The sequence below is a fragment of the Xenopus laevis genome, chromosome 4L (genome assembly GCF_017654675.1).
Source record: "Xenopus laevis strain J_2021 chromosome 4L, Xenopus_laevis_v10.1, whole genome shotgun sequence".
NCBI lineage: Eukaryota > Metazoa > Chordata > Amphibia > Anura > Pipidae > Xenopus > Xenopus laevis.
This window is the reverse complement of record NC_054377.1, coordinates 135,791,078-135,818,737: the sequence shown is the minus strand read 5'-3', so window position 1 is coordinate 135,818,737 and position 27,660 is coordinate 135,791,078. Positions and strand designations below refer to the sequence as shown.

The following is a 27,660-nucleotide window of genomic DNA, read 5'->3' as shown; positions in this document are numbered from 1 at the left end:
GATAATGATGGGCATGCTGTAATTCCAAATTTCTTTTTTATTTAGAGCACCATGCTACAGGCTATTGAACGTTACATGAAACAGGCCATAGTAGACAAAGTATCCAGTGTGTCCAGCTCTGCTCTTGTCTCCTCATTGGTAAACACATTTTATTTAACATATCATGTTAAATCATCTTCAGGTTAAAGTGTATATAAAGCACCCATCCCAATCCTTAATATATATTGCATAAAGAGAGGAATGATATGGACATTTCCAGACAGGAAATAAATTTGTAAATAGTAAATAAACAGATTTTTTTACTGAGAGAAAAAATAAACATTTATATAATGGACCATTTGGTTTTTTTCTTTTGTGTAACTTACTTACAAACATAACCACTTCTATGTTTGCTTTCCCCACAGCACCTACTGAAGACCAGTTTTGACGTAGTGAAACGTTGGGTAAATGAGGCCCAAGAAGCAGCTTCCAGTGATAATATAATGGTTCAGGTATGTCCGAACCGATACTAAAATCTCATACAGTATTTCTGATCTCACTGGTATTCACATTTCATTGCCCTTTAATATTCTAGTATCATGCTTTGGGACTGCTGTACCACGTGCGAAAAAATGACCGGCTGTCTGTTAACAAGATGTTGAGCAAATTCATGCGCCATGGTCTGAAGTCCCCCTTTGCCTATTGCATGATGATTCGTGTGGCTAGCAAGCTGCTGGATGAAGAGGATGGAAGGTAATTAAGACTTTATTAGAATCTACAAACTAATATGAATACTTATACTGCCTTCTTAACAAGCCTTTTTCTTCCAGTCGGGACAGTCCTTTGTTTGATTTTATTGAGGGCTGTCTGAGAAACAAACATGAAATGGTTGTCTATGAAGCTGCTTCAGCCATTGTGAACCTACCTTCCTGCACTGCTAAAGAGCTTGCTCCTGCTGTGTCTGGTAAGCTCATTTATTTTGATCAGTGAAAATCTTATCTCAATTTTGTTCTAATAATATATGGGATGAACCTAATGCTTCTGGCATGTAGCAGTCTCAGGTGTGTAACTACCACTGTTTTCCAAGACTAAACAACCACAAATTGCTTCCTGCAGCACAGCTGCTCTTGATGCACGTGAAATGCAGATGTATACCCTTTCAGGAAAGAATCTTCCACACATCGGCCAATGCCAGAATATGCTGTTTTGAGCAAGGAACAAAACTTAAACAGTCTGGGTGATCTGCACTATACTAATTTGCTGTGCATAAGTAGAGAATACTTTCAATTTGTGTAGAATAAAAAATAGTTAATTTACTGATGGTGGGGCAGGGTGCAAAGTTCAGGAAAACAGGTGCAAGCCTCCATGTTTATTACAATTTGCACCATGCCTCCGTGTCAGTGCCTTTGACTGAAGGTATCCAGGTATCCGGTCTGTGTTTCCCTCGTGTATATGTATTCCTGGGGTAAGCATTGGGAGGTATATTGACCCCACACAACCATTCCTTTAATTTTTGCATATTTCAGACAAGCAAGTTAGGGCGCCCTACAGAACACAACAAGACCCTAGGTCAACATAAATAACCCCTCTAGTGTTACTTTGCACACATTCCTATATTTTTCTAGTTCTTTGTAAGCTCTTTTGGGCAGAACTCTCTTTAACCCTTGTACAGGTATGGGACCTGTTATCCAGAATGCCCGGGACCTGGTGTTTTCCGGATAATGGATCTTTCCGTAATTTGGGTCTTCATGCCTTAAGTCTACTAGAAATTCATTTAAACATTAAATAAACCCAATAGGCTGGTTTTGCTTCCAGTACGGATTAATTATATTTTAGTTGGGATCAAGTACAAGCTACTGTTTTATTATTACACAGAAAAAGGAAATCATTTTTAAAAATCTGGATTATTTGGATAAAATGGAGTCTATGGGAGACGGCCATTCCGTAATTCGGAGCTTTCTGGATATTGGATTTCCGGATAAGGGATCCTATACCTGTATTAGTTATGGGTTGTTTTTTTTGTATGTAATTTGTATGTTCATTGTACATCACCCATTGATTGAACAGTGCTGTGAAATATGTTGGTGCTTTATAAATATGTATTTGATCTTCCTTGCTGTTTATCTGCTAAGTTACAATTAAATAGCACCCAGAGAAATAATAAAAAAATTCTAATGATTAGGTTATAAGACATGGTAGCATGTCTGCTTTGCATTGTGAAGCAAAAACTTCACTCATGTATGGGTGTACCTTGTTCTATTTTATAGAATATGTGATATGTGTCCAAAACATGGTTTTCTAACTATTAATTGTTCTTTTGAAAATGTTTGGAAATATGTAGGTACAATTACACCCATAAGCTTGTTAAATAATTTGAAATCTTTGCCAAGAATCTTATGGCAAGCAAAGTAGTTGATGAATTTCATGGTTAAATTTTTTATCCTATAGTGTTACAGCTGTTCTGCAGTTCACCAAAAGCTGCTCTTCGGTATGCTGCTGTCCGTACTCTCAATAAGGTAGTGTGCTCATATTTCTTTATTTAAAGTTACAGTATACAAATAACCATTTCCTCTCTAGAAATGTTTACCAGAAGCATTATCATACTTTTTAGGTCATGGACTGTTGGTCTTGCTCCTAAAACACTTATTTCTGACAGAGTTTCAAACAAGAAGAAATATATGTTAGGTTTTGGTTGTTCTGTACAGAAGAGATTTTAAGATATATTTAAGGTGTAAACACCAGCACATAAATTAGTCAATTTGTCACATTTCAGCCATGGCCCAAAATTGTAGCGCTATGGATGAAAGTTTTAGAAATAAATAGAAATTGATGTTCTCATTTATGAAAATGCTAATGATTCTTGTGTTTTTTTTTTATCAGTGATGTTTCTCTAAATACACTGTTCTAAATTTTACAATACACCATTGTAATGTTTCTTTACTTACTCATGTCTTTTATTTTTCAATTGCATCAGGCCATACATGGGCTGTTATTAGGTTCCAGCTTGGCCCCTCCAGACCAACTTGGTAGATTATTGGCCCATGCCTGGAGACATACAGGCAGCATGCTCAATCGATATCTGACCACAATCGGACAGATAACTGTTGTGCAGATTTTAAAGGCCTTTAGGGTAAAGACACACACAGCTACTAGCAGCTACTTGTTGTGGTTAAAAAATGTCAAAAAATACCCTGCTGAGACAATACTGTGAATTCCCTCTGCTAAAACACATGTAGTGTCTTGGCAAAGCCAATAATCACTATTGTCTTTTTTATAGCCGTGACATGTTGCGGTTACTAGTAGCTCTGTGTGAAAGGATCAGTAAAATCCAGATTTTTTTTTTTTTAAAAAAAAATTTGTTTGTATACTACGGAAAAAAAAAACCACCAACACATTTAAACTTTAAAATCACAAAGTCTTTATTAAGAAATAATTTACCAAAACTCCGCTTGCGCTCCTCTTCAGAAAAGGCGATGGGGTGATCCATCGAGCGGCGCTCGATTTCTCCTCCCTGCCTTCCTTATAAGAGATAGCCAGGGAGGAGGAATTGAGTGCTGCACGATGAATCGTCTCCCTGTCGCCTTTTCTGCAGAGGAGTGCAAGCGGAGTTTCGGTAAGTTATTTCTAAATAAAGACTTTGCGATTTTTTGATTGTGTTGATGGGTTTTTTTTTCGTAGCATACTAACATTTTTTTAAAAAAAAAAATTTTGATGTTACTGATCATTTAAGGCTAATGACTCCCAACTTGTCACCCTATGCCCCATTGGCCTACGGGACAGATAATTGGATCAGCACAAATTGGCCCACCACAGGGTTGGCCATATTGGGTAAAGAGTTCTCACCTAAGTAAATCTTCTGGGTTATGGCAAGCTTTATAGTTTAGTTTTCTTATAGGTGGCCATGAAACACCCATCAGCAGTGACTGCCTGCAACCTGGACTTAGAGAACCTGGTGACCGATTCTAACCGCAGCATTGCTACTCTAGCCATCACTACCCTGCTGAAAACTGGCAGTGAGAGTAGCATTGACCGACTCATGAAACAGATTTCATCTTTCATGTCAGAAATCTCTGATGAGTTCAAGGTAAGAAGTATTTTATTTTGTAATTGAATTTAAGCACATCTGGATATATCTAAAATACTGGAGCGTACTGGAAGAAAGTATCCCTGGGTAACTGCTTTGACATTGGTAAATCGCTTATATCTGGTTTTAACTGTCTTTTGTTTCTGTAGGTGGTAGTGGTTCAAGCAATTAATGCTCTCTGTCACAAGTATCCACGCAAACATTCCATCATGATGAATTTCCTATTTACTATGCTGAGAGAAGAGGTATGATATCAGAGCATATTTACTCTGCCTAGCACTTTGAAACAAATAATTGTTGCCCTTCAAAGAACTCAAAATAACTCCACTGTGTACTGTTCTTTCTTTATTCACCCAGGGAGGATTCGACTACAAACGAGCAATTGTTGACTGTATAATCAGCATCATTGAAGAGAACCCTGAAAGCAAAGAGACAGGGCTGTCACACCTTTGTGAATTCATTGAGGACTGTGAGTTTACAGTTCTGGCCACTCGTATCCTTCACCTTCTGGGACAGGAAGGCCCTAGGACCAACAATCCATCTAAATATATTCGTTTCATCTATAACCGGGTTGTACTGGAAAATGAAGAAGTTCGAGCAGGTGGGTAATTCTTTGGATCCTTCTAGCCATGTCCGTTCTTTTGCATTGCAAATATGTTTATAACCTTCACTAGGATAAAAGGACTATTATCTACATTCTCCTCATGCTCTTTATCTCATTTTCTCTCCTGTGATAGGAGCTGTCAGTGCTTTGGCCAAGTTTGGAGCCCAGAATGAAGATATGTTGCCCAGCATCATGGTGCTATTAAGGAGGTAAAATATGTTTCCGAAGGCAGCTGGTCTGTTGGTGTAGATGTTTGGATTCAATCTGGAGGCAGGGAAAACAAGAGCTCTGTAGCTTCACCATCCCAATATAGCTCTAAAACACTTCATGTTCCAGAAAGACATTGTTTTTGTTCTAGGGTTCTGGGGATATTCCTCATCAGTTTCACCTTAAGTAGATCTTTATTTTCAGAGAGATGGGTGTAAGACTACTCCTCCTTACCAACTGCTGTTTGCTAAATGGGGGGGGGGGGCGAGCTCCTTGGCTGTTGGTTTATTTTACAGAAGACCCTGTGGGTCCTCTTTTACACAGGTAATTAGTATGAGAAGCAAACATTTCAGGAGATGGGGTGCCTTATCAACATGCTTAACCAGCTGGTTTACCTGCCTGACAGAATATGGGACTAGCCATGTCACCATCACAGCTTCAGACATCCTTTCCACTTTTTCAAAGCTTCCTCCTGATTTATTATATTTTTTTGCTATGTAAACCAAAAGGTTTCCCTCAGGAAAAAACTTTCAAAAACTTTCAAAAAGGCCCTGGTATTTGATGCAGCATAATGGAAATATTGACTGGCAGTGAAAGAGTTAGGATGAACACACATGGAGTGCCTGCCCCCAGGCGATTTTTCATTTTAGCTGGCAGAAGGAAGAACAGGGAGATTAATCGCCCCGAAGAAGAGGAGATTTGTCGCCTGGCGACTAAGCTCTCTGAATCTGCCCGTGTGCCCCAGGGCATACCTGGCGATTCGGGGAGATTTAGTCGCCTGACGACTAATCGCCTCGTCATTGCGGCAACTAATCTCCCCGAACGCCTTCCCTCTGTCTTGCGCCGGCTATAATGAAAAGTCGCCTGTGGCATGGCACATGCGGCGCTGCGTATTCTGAAGTCGCCCGAAGTTTCCTCGTGCAGCTACTAGTAGCTGCAACTTGTCACGGCTACACAAATAGACAATGCTGATAATTTGCTGATAACTGCCTCTATGTGTGTTTTAGCAAAGGCAATTCTCTATAGCAGGGTATTTTCTGGTGTTTTGTAGGGGCAGTGCTTCGTTTTCCGAAGTCGTCCGTAATTGCCTCACAAAGAAACTTTGCGCGACTTCGGAAAACTAAGCGATCCGAGTGCCTGCCCCCAGGCGATTTTCATTTTAGCAGGCGGAAGGCAGATCGGGGGATTAGTCACGGCGAAGAAGAGGAGATTTGTCACCTGGCGACTAATCTCCCTGAATCTGCCCGTGTGGCCAGACCTTTAAACAAATGCTGCAGCTATTACACTCAAATTTAGATCAATAAGTTTTACCCTCACTAGATATTTGTAAACCCTCCAGTGAGGGTATTCTCAGGGTCATGTCCTATGCCATATTATTTTATATATGATTCTTCGCACCCTATACACAGAAAGACAAAACAAAAGCATACAAATTTGCTCTTAACTAAAAAATATATATGGTAATGGTTATCTGAGCTAATATTCTAATATGCATGGTCTTTTTCCATGTTAGCTGCCTTCTGGCTTTTAGTTACTAGGTGTTCCAAGTATACTGTTATACCCTGAGTCATTTATCATTGTAGGTGTGTGATGGATGATGATAATGAAGTGAGAGATCGAGCCACCTTCTATCTAAACATCCTAGAGCAAAGACAGAAAGTTCTTAATTCTACATACATCATTAATGGTATGTATAAAAGGTTTACATGATATGTAATTACCCCCTGCCCCCAGAAAAATATAGGGCTTTTGAGACAGATGGAAGTGCTGACTTTATTTTTGAACTGTCTTGTTTTCTTTCCCTTATATTCAGGTCTGACTGTGTCGGTGCCTGGGCTAGAGAGGGCTTTGCAGCAGTATACATTGGAGCCTTCTGAAAAACCATTTGACCTAAAATCTGTACCTTTGGCGACTGCACCCATTGCAGAACAAAGAGCAGGTTGGCAAAGAATGCTGTTTCATAACTATACTATTCATTGCATACTAGTATACATTTAAAGTACTTTGATGTGTGTATATAGTGGATAATGTACCCCCTACTGTAATTTATAAAAATATTATAAGTCACCGAGGAGTTATGTGACCATATAAAAGCACGAGGCCGCAGGCCGAGTGATTTTATACAGGTCACATAACTCCGAGGTGACTTTTGATATCTTTATAAATTTTAGTAGGGGGTACATTATGCATTATAATCTACAGGTTTTTTTGTGTGCAATGTCTCACTTTTATGTATGGCTTTGATGTATGTTCTTTGAAACACTGTGTTGTGTTTAGTTTTGTGTCTGCTAAATTTGTTTGTTCCCCTTGTGTGTGTTCACCTTATTTAATTTTGTTTCTTGAGTTTCCCTGTAGTTGTTTGTACCTTTATTTGTGTTGCTTACAGTTTTGTTCAGCTTGTTCTTTTGTGCCTGCCATGGTTGACGTCATCAGCTGCTACACAGGATGGGGAAAGGCAGTGATTGAGGAGTGAGGCCGTGTCAGGAGAAGTCACTAAGCATGGGAGGGGGAGTAGAACATAGAGGGAGAGAGAGATTTTCAGTGATCTCCACTGCCAGGCTACAGGTCACATTCCTCGCTCATGCTTTGGAGCCAGAGAATAGAGTGTGCGCGTCCCTTGGCTGTGCTGATCACTGTCAGTCTCAGGGGTGGGGGCGGGTAGTGTGAATGGCACAGTGTATAGCGACCAAACCCTCCCACCCATGCACTTTCCCTAGCGACCTTTGTGCTGTGCGGCTCCTCATGCACTGCAGACACTAAGCAGAAACCCGGTGCCTCGCTCCCTGACTTTTGTTATGGCTCCGGTTCTACAAACACCTCAGCTCTACAGGAGGAGACTTGTCATAGTGGGAGGGAGACCGGCGTGAGATCCTGAGAGACGCATCATGGGAAGGCGGAGCGTAACTGGAGACGAAGGGGCAGGGAGAGAGACTGAGGGGCGGATAGCTGACAGGCAGAGGGAGAGCAGCGCCACATGAAGTAAAAGAACTCCATGGAAGGGGAGACGCAGGGAGGGAGCTGCAGCGTAGGTGCTGCCTCTGTCTTAAAAAACGGTGCGTTCTGACGTCAGAACGCGCCGTTTATAAGGATATAATTTACAGTCTGGTCCCATAGGGAAATGACCAGACTGTAGATTATATATGAATTGGTGTTGTACCTATGCAGGTGCTCTAATAACAACATTTTCTTTTGGAATTACTAGATAATGTTCCCACCGCAACAGTAAGGCAGCCAGAAAAAGTGATATCCAGCAGACAAGAGATATTTCAAGGTACGTGAAGTTCCATTACTTTATAACAAGCTGCAGGTAAAGCCTTCAACCCAGAATATACCCCTTTCATCCTGTCTTTATATTCACTGGTGCTTCAGGTTTTAAAGGTTTTATTGGTGCAACTTTGTTTTCTACAGAACAACTTGCTGCTATTCCTGAGTTTAAAGAACTTGGGCCTTTGTTTAAGTCATCTGCAGAGCCTGTGGCCCTAACAGAATCTGAGACTGAATACGTTATACGTTGTACTAAGCACACTTTTGTTAATCACATGGTGTTCCAGGTGAGTTTTATAAGGGAAAGTCAAATCTATGTATTTACCTATACTATTGTTTCTGTTGGAAAGCCATTATTTGACTGCTAACATATATTCAGATCAATAAACTAAAGTTAAGCATATAAAGAAGGAACGCACAAAATCCATGATCAATTGTGTAATTTGACGATACCAGGATTTATTTTGCAAATTTTCGATTTGGCTTAAAGGGGTTCACCTTTCAAACACTTTTTTCAGTTCAATTGTCAGATTGTTCCCCAGAAATAAAGACTTTTTTCAATTACTTTCCATTATTTATTTGTTACTGTTTTTCCAAAATCGAAGTTTACAGTTCAATGTTCGTGTCTCTCGCGTTTGAGTCTGACTCAGTAATTCAGGTGCAGATTCTAAACTGTTACAATATGCTCCATTAGTTGATACATTTCTCAGCAGCATCTCTGGATTATTAGCAACTATTGTATCAATGAAACTCAGGGATTCTTCTCAGCAGATAAGAAATGTATCAACTAAATGTATCAATTTAGAAGCTTTGAAGCTTTGCTCCATGATATACAGAATAGTCATCAGAAGAGTCTTAGGGGGTTATTTATCAGAGGTTGAATTTTAGAGCTATGTGACCTTTTCTTAAACCCTGAATGAACTCACAACTGGAATGGTTTCTAATTGAAGAAAAAACTTGAATGGAAAAAATTTGAATAAAAAAAAAGCTCGAACATCATGAAGGCTATTTACATCTTCAAATGGTTCAAGGGTCCTCTGCCATTCACCCCTACATGACTTCAACAGGTGTATTTGAAATTCAAGCTATTTGCAGGGTCGGGGTATAATAAATATCGCAAAATTCAAATTTTTTTTTTAAATAACTTGAAAATTTTGAATTCTTTGTGGAAAGCGCAACTCGACCCTTTATAAATCTGCCCCTTACTGTAGGTGCTAAGTTTGGAGGGGAAATTGAGTAGCATTTGAAAAGCAAGCAGGGGAGGTCTGTTTTAGATCTAGTCTTAACCAGCGTGTAAGAATCTTTATCCACCATTCAAAATTAAAATGGTTCTGTGGATGTTCAACTAATCATGTGCTGCCTGCACAGCTCAAGGGTCTCCTCTAATCTGAATCTACTTGTTAAATTGCATCAGTTCAGCCACAGCCATCCAGGGGCGATCCTGGCCCCTCCGCCGCCTGAGGCAGCAACAGTTGCTGCTGCCCCCCTCCCCCTGAAATTCACTCTTAAAGTACCAGGAGCAGCATTTTTGCTGCCCCTGGTACCTAGGGGGGCGCTGCCGCCTGAAGCGACAGCCTCAACTCGCCTCATTGGTGAAGCACCCCTGCAGCCATCCAAACTGTCTCGCCTTTCTCATGGAGACTTCCAAGAATGTTTGTTTAAGAAAATTATTATTTATTTGCCAGTTCCCTTGAGAAATCACGCTGCAGTGTGTCCTAGCAAATATTTAAATATTAAAAACAAACAGTATCTCAAATTGCACTCAGAAGATAACTTTTTGTTCATTAAATTTTATTCAATAAATATAAAAGTCGTTCCAATTGATCGCCACCACCAGTTCATGTATATATAGTAACAGTTCATAGTATAATATTTAGTTCAATGTATAATGATGTAATCAACTTATAACAACTGGGATTAATACAAATGTATTCTCTAATGCGGATCATTTTTCAACAACCAGGGAAATCTTTATCCAACTAACTCTGGGAACAATAAGGCTATATAACTCCCTCCAAGACTTTTTAACAGAAATTTATCAATTTGGACAAAAGACTATTCCAACGCAAATCAATTTGGGTTTTTAATGAATTCATTATTCACATAACATAATGCTAATCAATTTCTATCAGATGAATTTATTATACATGAATTGTTACAAGTTGATTAAATTATTATACATTGATTGTCATAAACTATGAACTGTTACTATATATATATATATATATATATATATATATATATATATATATATATATATATATATATATATAGACAAATACAAGAGGTCCTCTGCACTCAACCCATTATCAATATATTTAAGACAAATGTCTCTGTCTTAAATATATTGATAATGGGTTGAGTGCAGAGGACTCTTGTATTTGTCTATATGTATTTTGTGGTCACAGCCTCATTGCATCCCCGCCTAATGTTTTTAAAAATTAGTGGTGAGCACAACTTTCCCTTGTTTGTTGTATGTGTGTGTGCGTGTGTGTGTGTATATGTATGTATATGTATATATATATATATATATATATATATATATATATATATATATGTATATATATGTATGTATGTATATATATATGTGTGTATATATATATATATGTATATACAGTATATATGTATATATATATGTATATATATGTGTATATATATATATATATATATATGTATATGTGTGTGTGTATATGTGTGTGTGTGTGTGTGTGTGTGTGTGTGTGTGTATATAGATAGATAGATAGATAGATAGAGATCTATCTATATAGATAGATCTATCTATATAGATAGATCTATCTATATAGATAGATCTATATATATCTATATATATCTAGATATATATAGATATATATAGATATATATAGATATATATAGATATATATATATATATATATATATATATATATATATATATATATGTGTGGTGGTGATCAATTGGAATGACTTTTATAATTTTTTTTAATAAAAAAAATTTAATGAACTAAAAGTTTACTCAGTGCAATTTGAGATACTGTTTGTTTTAAATATTTATTCTCACTAGTCTCATGCACCGTCAGTTACTTCTGACTAAGTAGACTTTTTTTGAATTACAACAGAGTGCATAGCCATCTCCTTAATAAAATCATATCCTTGTCCTAGCAAATGTCTCAGATGACAGAATTGTGTAGGATGCTTTTGGACCATTGACCTTTATAATTCTTCAGCAAAAAACAAATTGATTTAACCAGGTTTAATCTTTCTTTTCGGCAGTTTGATTGCACCAATACCCTGAATGATCAGATACTGGAGAATGTCACAGTACAGATGGAGCCCACAGAAGGATATGAAGTTATCTGCTGTGTACCTGCTAAAGCCCTATCATACAACCAGCCTGGCATATGCTATACCTTGGTATCTATTCCTCAGGAGGATCCAAATGCATGTATGTATGTCTCTGCTATAAAAGATTGTACATTATTTACCATTACAACACAGAAGAGAGCATTAACACTTGATCAGAAGTGCCCTGTTTGATGGGGGAAACCTAATTCATCATTGTATAAGTTAGGAAAATTACCACTGCAAAATAACATCTTCTTTAGCCTTGTTCTTGGGTTGATTGATCTTGTTTTTCATGCAGATTACTGGGTATGCTTAAAATAGTGATGTCGAGTAGTGCAGTTAATATCTGTGCCTTAGTGCAGACGTATCTGGCCATGTATATTGGTTGCTGTTATATGTTATTTTTTAAAACGACTGCATGAATACCAATACCCATCTTTGCAATGCTGTGTTCATGAGTTAATCCTATATTTGTATTCTTTCAGTGGCATGTACATTCAGTTGCTTGCTGAAATTTACAGTTAAAGATTGTGACCCCAATACCGGTGAATCTGATGAGGAAGGGTATGAGGACGAATATGTGGTAAGAAAATAAATATTACATTGATCACATGTGAGCAAAAAAAAAAAAAAATCCCGTCAGTCAATGATAAATAATGTTGCCATGGTCAGGACAAGTGAGTCAATATGAGGGGCAGCTGAGCCATTAGTTTTGCTGCATGTTTTAATGGGTTTATATAAGGAATTGTTTCTGTTATACTTATACTAATAACACCCTTTGTCTGTTATACAGCTAGAAGACATTGAGGTGACAGTTGCTGATCACATACAGAAAATTCTTAAACCTAACTTCGGTGCAGCGTGGGATGAGGTGGGAGATGAGTTTGATAAAGAAGAAACTTTCAACTTATCTACCATCAAAACATTAGAAGGTCAGTATTTTCATAACCTGCATGGGGCTTACCATATTGCACTTACTTTGAAAACAGGAAATTCTTATTAACAAATTATAGATCCATTTGTGCAGTCTCCTTATCTATGTTTCCTGCATAGGGTAAGTTAAATCTGGTGTAGGAAACTTCAGCATACTAGATGCAGCAGAAATATAGTTCCCATTATCACTACATCAGTTATGTTGCTGTCGGAATTCTGAGAGTAGTAGTAATGTACCATCTCAAGAGCTAATTATGGAAGCTCCAGTACTGGCACTTTCAGGCATAACCCATTTAACTCAAAGAGATGATGGGGTAATGCCTGTCTGCTTTCAGCATTGATTTAAAAGGCAAAAAGGTTTATCTCTATACAGCCTATCGGTGCAGAAATCTCTGTGATGCATGCCTCAGTTTAAAAGATCTGTAGCCGACAATTTTACTAATGCTTGCAATACAGAAGGTGAGCTACCCATAATGCACCAAGTTCCTCTCAAGACCAAGACTGCAACGCACTCGCATTCAGGCCCCAGACTGGCAATCTGTGAGTTCTGGCAAATGCCAGAGGGGCTGCCATAAGATGCCATAGAAAGTCACTATTTAGTGGACTGGTGGGGAGCAGATTAGGCCTCTCTGTACTGGAGTGCCTGGGCCTATTTTGACTCCCAGTCCAGACCTGCTTGCATTACAAGGAAATTCCCTTCAGCGCATGCGCATATCTTATTTGCTGTGAACACGCTTTCTCCCCTGCTGCCGGCTCTCTCTCTTCAATATTCAAATTTATGCCCACCCTCCATGCAAGCTGGCCAATCGGAAAGGTTAATGGGCGTTATCAGGCTTGTGCTGTAGCTCGGACGTACTTATCTGGATTCCTGCTGCTCTCGCAGAGATAGAAAACTGCAGGCGGTAGCTTCAATATACTTTAGTATGTTGTGTTACAAAAAATAGGATTTTTTAAAACTCACCGTTAAATCGGTTTCTCTGTAGTCGATAGGGGGACACAGGGATGCTAGGGGTTAAGCTCCACCCTCTAGGAGGCAGGACATTTAGAACTAAATTAGAGGGGGCGTGTCCGGGACGCCGGGTTAACCCCACACTGCCATAATCCCTCAGTTTGTACCAAAGAGACTGCTGAAAAAAGGTATTATTGTAACGTAAAACTTGCAGAACTGGTAATTCAGGAAAACATTTCCCATGGACCAACATGGTCAACTTCGTTCATGGTCGGGAAGCCTTGTGTCCCCCTATCGACTTCAGAAAAACAGATTTAACAGCGAGTAGCAAAAAATCCTGTTTTCTCTGTCATCTCAGGAGGACACGGGGACTTTAGGGGATTTAACAAAGCAGTCCCAGAACAGCAGGGCGGGAGCGAATAGATTATGACGCGTTACTGCACTACAGAGTGCAGTACCTTCCGGCCAAAGGAGGCTTCGGCAGAGGAAAACGTGTCTAGGCTGTAAAATGTTGTAAAGGTATGTACTGAGGACCAGGTGGCTGCTCGGCAGATCTGATCCAAGAGTTGCGCCAAGCCCAAGACACTCCTAACGACCTTGTAGAGTGTGCTCGAACCTTCTCTGGGTGCGACTTTTCCTTGGCTAGGTAAGCCTGATGGATTGTTTCTCTGATCCACCATGCTATGGAAGCCTAGGGTCCGTTGGGATGACGAATAGGGCTTGAGAGCGTCTGAAAGGTTTGGATCGTTCCAGATACCAGCAAAAAGCCCTCACCACATCCAGACTGTGAAGTCGCTGTTCCTTTTCGTTTTTCGGTCCTGGACAAAGCAATGGAAACACAATTTCTTGTTTGATATGGAAGGAGGATACGACCTTTGGGAGAAAGGATGATACTGTGCGCAGTACTGCCTTATCCTTGTGGAAGACCAGAAGAACTTCGAGGACTAAGTTGAGATCCCACCCCGGAATTGGGGGTCGGAATGGTGGAACGATGCTCACTACTGTAAGAAAGTACGGATGGAGTTGTCCATCGCCAGCCGTGATTGATATAGGACTGATAAAGCTGATACTTGTACTTTTAAGGAACTTAACTTCAGACCTAACTGAAGTCCTCTCTGAAGGAAGGACAGAATTCTTGGAATGTTGTAATCCAGGAAATTTAATCCCGTTTCTCTGCACCAGTTTCAGTAACTCTGCCAGACTCTGTGGTAAGCTCTGGATGATGTGGGTTTGTGAGACTTTAAGCATTGTGGCGATGACCTCTTCAGCTATGCCGTCTGCAAATAGATGCTTCAACAACCATCCCGTCAAAGCTAAGAGTCCCAGGTTGTGGTGAAGTATGGGACCCTGCTGTAGGAGATCATCCCTGGGTGTGAGTTATGGCTATCTCCTGAAGATCTGAAAACCAGGTTCTCCTGGGCCAATACAGGGCTATCACGATTACTGTGATGTTCGACTGTCTGATTTTCTTCAGCACCCGAGGCAGCATGGGAAGAGGAGGAAAAACGTAGGCTAGGTTGAACTGCCAGCATTGCGTCATGGCATCCACTCCCATCGCCGCTGGATCCCGATAACGATCAAAGAAGTTGTTCACCTTGCGGTTGGTTCTGGATGCCATCAGATCGATCTGGGGAAGTCCCCAACATCTCACCAACTCTGCAAATGCCTCCAGGTGAAGTTCCCATTCTCCCGGATCCAGTTGGTTCCGGCTGAGGAAATCTGCCTTTGTGTTGGATACTCCCGGAATGTGGATGGCTGATTGCACTGAGCTCCGCACAGCTGAGAATCTGTTGTACCTCCTGAAGGGCCAGCTTGCTGCGAGTTCCTCCTTGTCTGTTTATGTTCGCGACTGTGGTGGAGTTGTCGCTTTGCACTCGGACTGACTTGGTTTGAAGGTAAGGAGACCCATGAAGAAGTGCTAGTCTTACCTCCCTGAAGCTCTAGTATGTTTATAGATAACTTGGACCCCTTGAGAGACCATGGACCTTGTACAGATAGGTTGTTCCATGTTGCTCCCCAACCTAGGAGACTTGCGTCTGTCGTTATTACAGTCCAGTCCGGCATGGCCCAGGATTGTCCCACGGATAGCTTTTCGTGGCATCTCCACCAGAAGAGCGATTCTTTTGTTGCGTGCTGAAGAGTAAGCTTTTAAGAGAGAGGACCTCCTTTCCACCCTGAAAGGATGTTCGCTTGTAGTGGCTGTAAGTGTATTTGTGCAAATGTGACCGCCTCGATGGCGGAGACCATCAGTCCGAGGACCCTCATTGCTAGTTTAACAGTAGTTCGTAGATTAGAGTAGGAGACTGACTTGTCTCTTATCTTTGTCTGCTTGTCTAGGGGCAAGGTTACTTGTTGTGTTAGAGTGTTGATCTCGAGGCCCAGGAATATCATCTGGTGGCTGGGTATTAAGCTGGATTTGTCCCAGTTGATCGTCCAGCTGAACTCCTGAAGCAGTATTATGGCCTGCTGCATGTGCTGTCTGCTTTTCTGTTCCATCCTGGCCTTGATGAGAAGATTGTCCAGGTAGGGTGTTACTCAAATCCCTTGGAGTCTCATCGTTGCTGCGGTCACTGCCAAGAGGTTGGTGAAGACTCTGGGGGCTGACGAGAGACCGAACGGGATCACTACAAATTGGAAATCGAGATTCTTGAAGGTGAACCTCAGAAAACGATGATGGGGAGGCCATATCGGTACATTCAGGTACGCATCCTTGATATCTAGGGACATCATGAATAGTCCTGGTTCCATCCCTCTGATCAATGACCGCAGTGATTGCATCTTGAATCGTACAGACCGAATGTGCTTGTTGAGGAATTTGAGGTCCAGCACTGGTTTTAATGATTCGTCCCTCTTTGGGACTAGGAACAGATTGGAGTAATACCCGGAGAATGTCTCCGACAGGGGCACTGGCATGATAACTCCATTCCGCTCCATGTTGGCAATGCAGTCGAGAAAAGCTTGAGCTTTTTTGTGGTTGGACGGTACTCTGGACATGGACTCTGGATGGTAACCTTCGGAGATGATTTCTTGACCCAGGCGTCTGATGAATATTGGTTCCCCAACTCTCGGAATCGCAGCAGTCTGCCCCTTATTGGTTGCTGAGATTCCGGAGGGGGTGCCCCGTCAGCCTGAAGCTGGTTTGTCGTTGGAGGGCTTGTTGTGAAACTTGTTGTTTTTCCACGACGTGCGACCCTTGTCGCCTGTGTTCGAGCGGAATTGGGAACGCTGCGGGGAGTTGTTTTCGTCCTTGGGGACAAAAAAACTTTCCTCGTCTCACTGAGGGCGTGGATCAATTTTTGCTCTGAGGAAGGAACATACTCTTTCCCCCTGTAGCCTGCCAGATTATCTTTTCCAGTTCCTCAAGAAAGAGACGTTGTCCCTTGAAAGGTAACGAAGTTAAAGACTTTTTTGAACTTTTGCCGTTTGCGTGATCTTTAGTACCTCCGTCACACCATTGATAATATTGTCAATGTCATGTTGAACATCTCTACCCCTGGGCTCATCCTCATTATCTTCTTCTGCTCCTGAGGAGAAATCTGATGGCGCCTGGAACGCATATCGGTGATGCGTTCCACTGGCGGCGCGAAGACTCTGGGGCAGTAAGAGGGACCCTGTCCCTAGCGGCTGAGACAGGAGCACCGCCTCCTGTATCAACTTGTGAGGGATGTCGGAAGGGAGGCACCTCCTCTTGAATGGAGAAGAGAGAGGGAGGGAAGCAGGTAGGGAAAGGTATGCACATTACTCTTCTGGCCCGCACAGTCAGTAATGAAGCCTCTGAGCTGGAGAGAGCAACCCGGTGCGTGAGATACAAACGACCAGCTAAGCTATACTCACGATTCGGACTCAGGAATTTCTAGTCGGTCAGTATAGCCTGGATGGCTAGGGAGGTGACCACGGTGGCTGTTCCCACGAAGGAGGATCACCCTGAAAGGTACAGTTATCCCTGTCCCTGGGTATCCCATCTTTTGTCCAGAAATCTTTTTGTCTCAGTGGGACAAGGGATGTCCCTCCTACTAGTAAGCATGACACTTAAAAACTGAGGGATTATGTGGGGTTAACCCGGAGTCCCGGACATGCCCCATCTAATTTAGTTCTAAGTGTCCTGCCTCCTAGAGGGTGGAGCTTAACCCCTAGAGTCCTGAGACGACAGAGAAAGTAATCCTGACCGAGGCTTATCTGGTGAAGAAGCAGCCTCCACCGATGCTTCCTAATCATAAATAATATAGTCAGGACACTATAAGGATTGCAGCACAGTTTCAAGAGGGATGTTGGTGACGAATTAGAAACACAGAAACTATACATCTGCTTTTAATAATATAATCGATAAACTATTCCACGGAAGGTTAAGAGAAACCTTGTAGTGATTCTTTATTAAGAGGGCAGTGCCCGCTTCCGATGCTCGTCCACCACATCTATTGTTAGGCTCTGTCAATATTGATGCATGTTCAAAAAATCAGCAACGACGTAGTTGGTGACGTGCACCAGCCCAAAACGGTGGACGCGTACATCAAATGAAGCGATACCATGCACACAGGGATTGTAAAGAACAGAGAAGGCATTTCTAAAAAGAAAAAAAAAATAAAAAATTAGTGATTGAGGAGGGGGGAAAGTGCACTTTACAATGATGTAGTGAGAAAAAACTGAGTTTCCTTGTCCTTTAATCTTAGTAATTGCCTGTAGTGTCTAATAATATATTTTACTTCTGAACAGAGGCCGTTGGCAATGTTGTAAAGTTCCTGGGAATGCAGCCCTGCGAGAGATCAGATAAAGTGCCAGAAAACAAGAATGCACATAGTCTCTACCTAGCAGGTAAGACAAACTTGTATTGTACAATAAGATGGGCATCTAGTTCTAGGGATTATTCATAGAGGAATTGTTACCTCTTGCTTCATTTGTAATTTATTGCAATTAAACACTATTGGCTGTAGATGGTCTCAAGAGTGTGTCCTGCAGTGTAGGCAGTTTTGTTTATAGGGTCTTGATTGAACAGCACTATCACTGTGTTGCGGGCTGCAGATGTAACAGCTGAATTTGCAGGATTATAGTCGGATGGAAGAGCTCAAAAACATATATTTTTCATTAATATCAGGCCAACACAGGCACCATGGGATTGGGTTTTCTAATAATATTTACAGTACAGGTATGGGACCTGTTATCCAGAATGTTTAGGACCTGGTGTTCCCGATAACAGATCTTTCTGTAATTTGGATCTTCATACCTTGAGTCTGCTAGAAAATCATGTAAACGTTAAATAAACCCAATAGGCTATTTTTTTCTTCCAATAAGGATTAATTATATCTTAGTTGGGATCAAGTACAAGGTATTGTTTTATTATTACAGAGAGAAAGGAAATCATTTAAACAAAATTTGGATTCTTTGGATAAAATGGAGTCTATGGGAGATGGACTTTCAGTAACTTGGAGCTTTCTGGATAATGGTCTTCCGAGTAACGGATCTTATACCTGTATAACATTTTACACTGTGTCCTATCTGCATGTAGAAATTGCATCCCTGCAGCAAATCAGCTGAGGACAAATTTAAAAAATGAGTATTGATTAAAATCAAGTATTGCATTCCATACGCTACTTTCCTGCACATCATTGTATATTTGTAGTACAGACTGGCGTAACTAATATAGTAATAAATAAATATACATACCGGTATACACATTAAAAGGCAAATGCACTGGGGATTGGCAATATGTTAGGCCCCTCCTAGTGAGAGAGGTGCCATTCTCCTGGGAAGAAAACGAAGCAATTCACTGATGGTGTTTACTCCCCACCACAACAGTGAATTCAGCTTTCTTTTAATTTAAGTGTTACATTAAAGGGGTTGTTCACCTGCCAAACACTATTTTTAAGTTCAGTTGTTTTTCCGTCTTTTATTTTTTACAAAATTGAAGTATAAAGTTGAATGTCCCTGTCTCTGGTGTTTCAGTCTGGCAGCTCAGTGATTCAGGTGCAGATTCTGAACTGTTACAATTTGCTCCATTAGTTGATACATTTCTCAGCAGCATCTGTGGAATATAAGCAATTATTATATCAATTCTAACAGCTGCCTTTAATGAAACTCTGGGATTCGGATCCGAAGAGCGACCGATAAAAAAATATATCAACTGTGGGGGTTATTTACTAAACTCTTTTTTTTTTTCTGGTCGAAGTTTTTTGAAAAAAACCTGAAATCCGAAAAAATTGTATGATTCACGTTTTCTCTCTATATTGCGTCTTTTCTGGACCCAATTTTTTAAAGTTATTTCATTGATAAATAAGATACAATCGTGGATGGGTGTTTGGTTGAGCTCGGTTTAATTAAAATATGATAAATTCTAGTTTTAGTAATAGTATCAAGATCCGAAAATATTTTATTTTCTGAAATCTACGCGAACCAAATCTGTACGGGTTATTTCCCCTTGTTTATCAATACTTTTTCCTGAAAATTTCCTGTGCAGGGAAAAAAATCTAAAAAAATGATGAAAAATTCAAATCATTGTTCGTATTTTCCACCATAAAATCTTCGGATTATTGCACGAAACCCAGTGCAGATCAGGATATCTTCAGGACTTTTCCCATGGACTTTGATAAAACCTCGGCAGGTCTGAGATGCCGGAATAATAAATCCTGAAAAATCTGAGGGTTTTTTTTCCCACAAAAAAAATTCAATTTATAGTAAAAAAAAAAAAACTAAAATTTTTCTAATTTTTGGCATTTGGACTTTAATACCTAACACCCTAAATGTATCATTTCAGAACAGTTTACAGAATTGGTGATCCCTTCCCCCCGAGCTGCTTTAGAAAGATATAATAAGATGAAAAATGAATAAACTTCAATTTTAGCAAAACGATTACAAATAGAAATTGGAGAGTAATTGGCGAAAAGCCTATCTGAATCGAACTGAACTGAGAAAACGTTTTGTGGAAGGTGAACAACCCCTTAAGGGTAAGGGCGGACCGGCAGATTCGGGTAGATTAGTCGCCCTGGCGACAAATCGCCTCTTCTTCAGGGCTTCGTTTTCCAAAGTCGCCCAGAGTTTCCTCATAAGGCAACTTGGGGCGACTTCGGAAAAGAAGCACCGCAAGTGCGATCCCGCTGGCAATTTTTCATTATAGCCGGCGGGAATGTAGGGGAAGGCAGTTCAGGGAGATTGTCGCCCTGAAGAAGAGGTGATCTGTTGCCGGGGCGACTAATCTGCCCTGTAGAGTTTTCAATCTGAATTCCCTTTCATGTCGGCCCCAAAGCCTAATGATTTACTTGCACAAGAAAAGTGGGAAGATGAAAAAAAAAAAAAGCCAACAAATACCTATGATTATACTATCCCTATCCTCTTTTCTCGCTCACTTATCTGAATTTAAATCCCATAACAGGATCTTGAGTTGTCTGACATTTGTTGCTTACGCTTTTTCACTGGATTATGTAGTTCTAAATTCTACAGTATTTCAAGTTAACTGTGCCAGTTTGCGTCAAGGCATACTAATTAAATTACTACTTCCGTGGCAGCTTTGGTAACGACGAGGGATTAGTCATGAACGCCTAACACTGCATTGACGCAAAGCACTCGTTCAGCCAAATATGAGTCACACTCGTAATGTGTAGCTAAGGGATTAAAGCAATTATTTGTTTATTTCTGCTACTTAAGTATATTGAAGCTTTTACTTTCTTCAGTGGCATGGTCATCGCTTTTTTGAGTTGGCTAGATTACAGTGTTAAAAATATAGAGAATATTGGGCATAAGTAAACCTTAAAAATAAGTGAATGTAAAATTGATGAGTGCTATTCTAAGCACTTTTGCAATGTACATTCATTATTTATTCTTCATTCCAAGATATTAAAGGATACATGTACTGTTCAAGGGTAAATATCGCGAAAATGTAATATTAGCTTCAGCATACTGAAATAAGAAACTTTCTAAATACAATCAACATTCTGTACCGTTTCTGAAATAATCAAGTTAATCTTCACTATTCTTCTCTCAGCATCTGTTTCTCTTCATTCTGTTTTCATTCAGGAGTTGCGTGTCAGATGAATGATCCAATATATCTTATAAGGGGGCTCCTTTTACCTAGAAGATGTATTTGAGCTCACTTGGAAATCACCAGAAATCCTGTCTTTCTACATGCAGAATTTGTGCAAAAGGCAGTTCTTTTATTAGATTTTGTTTGTACTGGAATCAGTTATTTGAGTGAGCTCTAATTCATCTGCTAGGAAAGGAAGCCTCCCTATAAGATATATTGGATCATTCATCTGACACCCAACTGCTACATGAAGACAGAATGAAGAGAAACCGATACTGAGAGAGGAATAGTGAATAAAAACTTTATTATTTCAGAAACAATGCAGAATTTTTAATTGATTTTATTTAGAAAGTTTCTTATTTCAGTATGAGGAAGCTTTTATTAAAATTTCTTTTTTACGATGGTTCCCCTTTAAGAATAAATAAATAATGAATGAACATTGCAAAAGTGCTTAGAATAGAACTCTCATGAATTTTACATTCACTTATTTTTAAGGATTACTTATCCTATAAGCATACGTAGCACCCTTTTTTTTATTTCAAATACAAAGTAAACACAATTCTCTGTCACTACAAAGTGAAATAAGATGTATATCATTAGTTTATTGTCACTCTTCAGCAGCATTTATCCTATTCTGTTTGTGGAATTGCAACATAATCCACTGTATGTTTTCCAGGTGTGTTTCGTGGAGGGCACGACATCTTGGTACGAGCCAAACTGGTCCTCACAGACACTGTTACAATGCAGGTTACTGCTCGGAGCAAGGACGAGTTTCCAGTCGATGTCATCATGGCCTCCGTGGGCTAAATGTGATTTTTTTTTTTACTTGTACACTACAGTCTGTAAAGGGATTTATACATTTTTTAGGTCTGATCATAGATCAACGAATCGCAGCCAGAGGGTGCCTTGAAAACATGGAAACACCTGGAACGCGTGCTTGGTGCAACTTCTGGAAATAGTCATGTCAGATTTTGTTCTTTCCATTCTTTTTTTTTTTTGTTTTGCTACAGAATTGTGCAGTAATCATTTAAATGTAAAACCATTAAGAGCCAATTCTATTACCCATTACTATCTGAAGGGAAAAAAATAAACTATATTTCATGTAAATACTCACAACGTGTTGCTTTTACATAGTTACATTTTGAAAACTGACTGCCCACTTTTTTGATGTAATTCTATACAAAGAAATTTAAGTTATGGGTGAAATTATAAGAATATTCGCTAAAAATGAACCATTTTCTCTGTATGAGTAACAAATATTATAAAGTGCACGTCTTTAGTTTTTTTTTTTTTTTACTGATGACATGGTAAACAAATCTCGGGATGAATTTTTGGTAAAATGTGTTTGATACCATTATATTACACTTTTTGGTGTCAAACATCCTCCTTATGCTCATGCGGAAATGAATTATAGAAAATCTGAAAAAAATCCTTTATCTTGGATATTCTGCTCTTTTAAAGGGTTCTGCTAGTCCCTGTCCTTGATGAATTTCTTATTAAAGGTATAATCACTGGGGCCAATGTTAGGCACTAGTGACGGGCAAATTTGCGTTAAATTTCCACATTTCACTGCCGGTGAATAAATGTGTGAAATTGCCACGAAAATTTGTGATTTTTGCCACAAAAAAGGTTTTATGGATGCCAATTGATGCTGTCGGATTTATGCTCCTATAGTCCTCCAGGGATATAAGATTCTCAGCCACAATGAGTAAGTCCCTCTTGGATTTAAATAAATACTTACTCAAATCATCGAGCCTGGCCCCGAAGTTCCCCCTGGGCCTGACTTGAACCAAACAGATTCTCTCAGGAAATTAACCAGACAGCTTTATTTGAGGTATACGTTAATACAGAGTATTACAATACAGAGTATTAAATAATAGCTCACACATCCTGAAAGCTCGTGAGGACGTTGGGGGACAATAAGCAATACAACAGATGACTATTTAACCATTTCTTCTTCCATGGGGCTGATCCAGAGGCATCCAATCATCATTCTTGTTTTAGCATAACTGTGTCACTATTTCCATCTTAGGGACAGACTCACAGTCTCAGTACAATAGCCAAATAAGGTGTAACTACTGTGTCAGCACAGTGTCCAGAATGGTATCTATGCTGTAGTTTCTGAGACGATGTGTCTTACTTGGCCTTGCACTATACTTGTGACATGAGACAACAGATGTATTCCTTGTTCTGTGCAAACATTCTACATTCTAATAACAGAATGGCCTTTAACCTTGAGCTTCTTCTACAACACAGCAATTCTGTAACTAGTGTCATGTTCTATAATCTTTGTTCTTTGATAATAGCCACTTATGGCTTAAATCTTAAAACTCTGATATCTACAGATGCAAATTGACTTTAGTCAACTTCGTGAATATTCCACCTATTTCGTGAATTATGAGGGAAATTCGCAAATTTCGTGGCGATTTGAAACAGGACAAATTCGCCCATCATTATTAGGCTTTCCCCAGTGATTATAATCCCTTACCTGATACCCAGGCCAGTGCTCCTGTTAGTGGAAATCTGAACCTACCTGAAATATTTCTGTAGAAGCTCCTTGCCCTCCATCTTTTTCAGCTTTTTCTATCTTCTCTTTATTCTGGTCCAGCCAGGCTCATGCATAGTAAAGTGAAAAGCCCACTTTTTAACTCTACTGTACTTGCAGCTGCCCAGGCCCAGAGAAAATAAGACAAAAGAGGAAGAAGAATGTGGCAAATGAGCTTCTCCAGAAATACCTCAGGCAGCAGTTAAAGTCTGTGCACAACCCTTCTTTTATTTAGACACACAGAACTACTGGTCACAGCTACAAAATAGACAATAGGGATCATTTGGCTTTGCTAATATGTAGAGGCAATTCTTAGTCTATGGCAGGGCATTTTGTAGCCACAGCAAGCTATGGAGGTACTAGTAGCAGCTACAAAATGCCCAAAAATACCCTGCCAATGACAGTACTGAGAATTTGCTCTGCTAAAATACATGTAGTGTCTTAGCAAAGGCAATTCCCTCTCAGTTCTTGGTATTTCTCACACCCTCTGTCCATCTCCGTTCTTGCTCCGTCTTCCGCCGCCAACCCTCCATAAACTCCGGTCTCACTCCCTCTGCTCTTCCCACCCTCTGTGCCTCTCAGATCTCACTTCACCTGCTTCTCCCAGCGTCCATTAATCAGTCTCCAGTCTCACTCCTTCTGACCCTCCCACCCTGGTTCCCTCTCTGGTGTAGCTTTGCCTGTTGCCCCAATACGGAAACAATTTTAGGACATCATTAGCCAAAGTCTTTCTGAGTGATGCGATCTCCTAAGTACGCAGAATGCAGCTTCTCCTGATATGTTCCTCACCTGTCCGAACAGGCTCTATTCACTCCTCCGTCACATTACTCAGCCATCACTTCTCAGCTATCCTACTTCCCCCTCCCCACTCAGCCTTCCTCCCTCATTCTTAAAAGGAGAAGGAAAGCCCCAGGGCGCAAAACCCCTCCCCCCCTCCCCTGTGTTGCCCCCCCTCCCTCCTCCCCCCTGGCCTACCTGTCCCCCTGGGCAAATGCCCCTAACTTGTTACTCACCCCTCTGCGCAGGTCCTGTCCACGGAGTTCACAGTCGCCATCTTCTCCCACGCGCGTCTTCTTCCTGCTCTGACCGGCGTCTTCTGGCGCATGCGCAGTAGGAACAGGTACCGGTACAGCTCTATTGCGCATACGCCGAATGTCACGAAGTTTTCCGATTTCACTTCGTGACATTCGGCGCATGCGCAATAGAGCTGTGATGAAAATATCATGTATTGTTGCCCTACACTGGTAAAACTGCTGTGTTTGCTTCAGAAACACTACTATAGTTCATATAAACAGGTGCTGTGAAGCAATGGTGGAAATTGAAAAAAGGCTATATGGCAAAGGTTAAATAGTGGATAACAGATAAAACTATTATGTTCTACTGAGCGTATCAGCTATCTGCTGTGTAACCTTTAAGCCTTTTCTCCTTTGAATGGCTGTCCCCATTGCTACACAGCAGCTGATTTATATAAACAATAGTAGTGTTTCACAGCAGTTTTACCAGTGCAGGGCAACACTGTATTATATTTGTATTACTGTTCCTATACCCCCTCTCCTTCGTACAATGGTTTCCATATCCCCACCATAAGTCAATCTCCCTCTTGCTCCCTCTGAGACTCTCTCATCCCCTCCCATCCTTGGTGTCTCCTTTCCCCTCCACCACTCTCATTCTGCTGCAATATAAGGGCCAGGATGTCACAGAGGCCAGTCAAAAAAAGGTACATACTGTAGGGACTATAGAGCGACACAAAAATGAAAGTGAAAACAAATGGAACTAAAGGGGAACAGACTGAATTTTTGCACTGTGCATATTAAAATAAATCAAGGCAGATAGCTCCTTGAAGACACTGCACATCTAAACACTATAGATTATAAAGAATAACCTACCGAAATTTATAGATATTGAAGTCACCCCGGAGTTACATGACCTTTATAAAAGCTCTCTGGCTACGGCCTCATGCTTTTATATGGTCACGTATCTCCTCCGTGACTTCTAATATCTGTTCTGTATAAATTACAATAGGGGGTTTATAATCGACTATATATAGAACCTTAGGGTAAGGCCACACTGGGCGTTTTGGGGAGATTTGGTCGCCTGGCGACTAATTGCCTCGTCTTTGCGGCGACCAATCTCCCCAAATGCCTTTCCTTACTCTGCGCCGGCTAAAACGTAAAATCGACGGCGCTAATCACACGCGGCGGTTCGTTTTCCGTAGTTGCGGAAACAATAAAAAAATGAAAACCAATTGTAAATTGTCTCAGAATATCACTCTCTACGTCATACTTAAAGTTAATTTAAGGTGAACAACCCCTTTAAGATGTTCATAGCTACAACCAATCATCAATTTTACTTACCAGTTAGTAAATGAAAGCAAAGAACTCCGTAGTGCAAATCCCCTACGAGTTTATTTTCAGTCTCTGACTCAGCTCTGGTAGAAAAAATAAAGACAGAGCACAGTTAGAACTATGCCATCGATGGAGATGGAGAGGGCCAAAAAAGTTGGCATGTGTCGCAAATTTTTATGACCACACCCATTTTTGTGGTCACACCCCCTGATTATCATGTTCATTTTACAACATTTGGCAGGTTATGAAAGTTTGAACACATTTCTGTGATTTTTTTCAGTTATTACAGTTTTGCTAATGAAGGTGAATTGCCCTCACAGACGACATCTTCTTCCATGCGATCTTCTTCCTGCTGTGAACAGCGTTTTGGCGGATGCGCAGTAGGATCATTTCGCCGGTACGGATCTACTGCGCATGCGCCAAAAGTCATGCGCATGCGCAATAGATCGTACCGGCGAAATGATCCTACTGCGCATGCGCCGTTCAAAGCAGGAAGAAGATCGCGTGGAAGAAGATGTCATCTGTGAACTCCCTGGACTGGACCTGCGCAGAAGGGTAAGTAACAAGTTAGGGGCATTTGCCCAGCGGGACGGGTAGGCCAGGAGGCAGGGTGGGCAACAAACGGGAGGGGGGTGGGGGGTTTGCGCCGACTAGGTTTCCTTCCCCTTTAAATCTGTGAGTCTAATTATATTATATTGTTACAATTACTGAAATTGTTACAAAAGTTTCCAAGCGCACCTGGTGGCTGTTCTGGGCTCTCTGCCAAAAGCCAATTAAGTTAGAAACATTGTTTCCTTTTCTGGCTGTTCAGTGCAGAGAAAAATGGGAATTTCCAGTACAAATGAGGGACTGTCCCTAAAAAACGGGACAGTTGGGAGGTATGTTATGTAGAGAGTGCTATTCTGAGACAATTTGTACTTGCTTTTCATTTTTTATTATTTGTAGTTTTTGAGTGATTTAGCTTTTTATTCAGCTGCTCTCCAGTTTGCAATTTCAGCAGTCTGGTTGCTAGGCTCTAAATTACCCTAGCAACCATGCACAGATATGAATAAGAGACTGGGATATAAATAGCAGAGGCCCTGGACAAAAGGTTGAGTAATGAAAAGTAACAATAAATGTGTAGCTTTACAGGGTATTTGTATTTTTAGATGGGATCAGTGACCCTCATTTGAAAGCTGGAAAGAGTCTAAAGAAGAAGGGGAATAATTAAAAAATGCTTAGAATTAGCCATTCTATAACATACTAAAAGATAATTTAAAGGTGAAGGTGCAGCAGCTTTACACGATCCCCTGTCACTCTCCATCTATTGTGCCGCTTGCCTTCTGTAATCTTTAGACCTAGGAACTATCAGGCTGAGAGTCCTTCCCTGAGTCAAATCTTGGGCTCTTGAACTTCCGGGTTATAGTCACGTGGAGTCTCAT

The 27,660-nt window shown here is 40.5% G+C and overlaps 1 protein-coding gene across 1 annotated transcript in view; it reads left to right on the top strand.

Annotated features, from left to right (window-relative positions):
* copg1.L (COPI coat complex subunit gamma 1 L homeolog) overlaps positions 1-22,456 on the top strand; it is a 30,756-nt gene extending 8,300 nt beyond the window's left edge. Inside the window, 18 exon segments of the mRNA NM_001090106.1 lie at positions 46-138; positions 405-491; positions 575-732; positions 810-943; positions 2,428-2,495; positions 3,875-4,063; positions 4,213-4,308; positions 4,421-4,664; positions 4,801-4,876; positions 6,458-6,561; positions 6,688-6,813; positions 8,077-8,145; positions 8,283-8,425; positions 11,388-11,559; positions 11,945-12,042; positions 12,253-12,391; positions 18,052-18,150; positions 22,026-22,456. Coding sequence (NP_001083575.1) covers positions 46-138; positions 405-491; positions 575-732; positions 810-943; positions 2,428-2,495; positions 3,875-4,063; positions 4,213-4,308; positions 4,421-4,664; positions 4,801-4,876; positions 6,458-6,561; positions 6,688-6,813; positions 8,077-8,145; positions 8,283-8,425; positions 11,388-11,559; positions 11,945-12,042; positions 12,253-12,391; positions 18,052-18,150; positions 22,026-22,156 — 2,226 coding nt within the window. The 3' untranslated portion in view covers positions 22,157-22,456.
* The last annotated feature ends 5,204 nt before the right edge of the window (positions 22,457-27,660 follow it).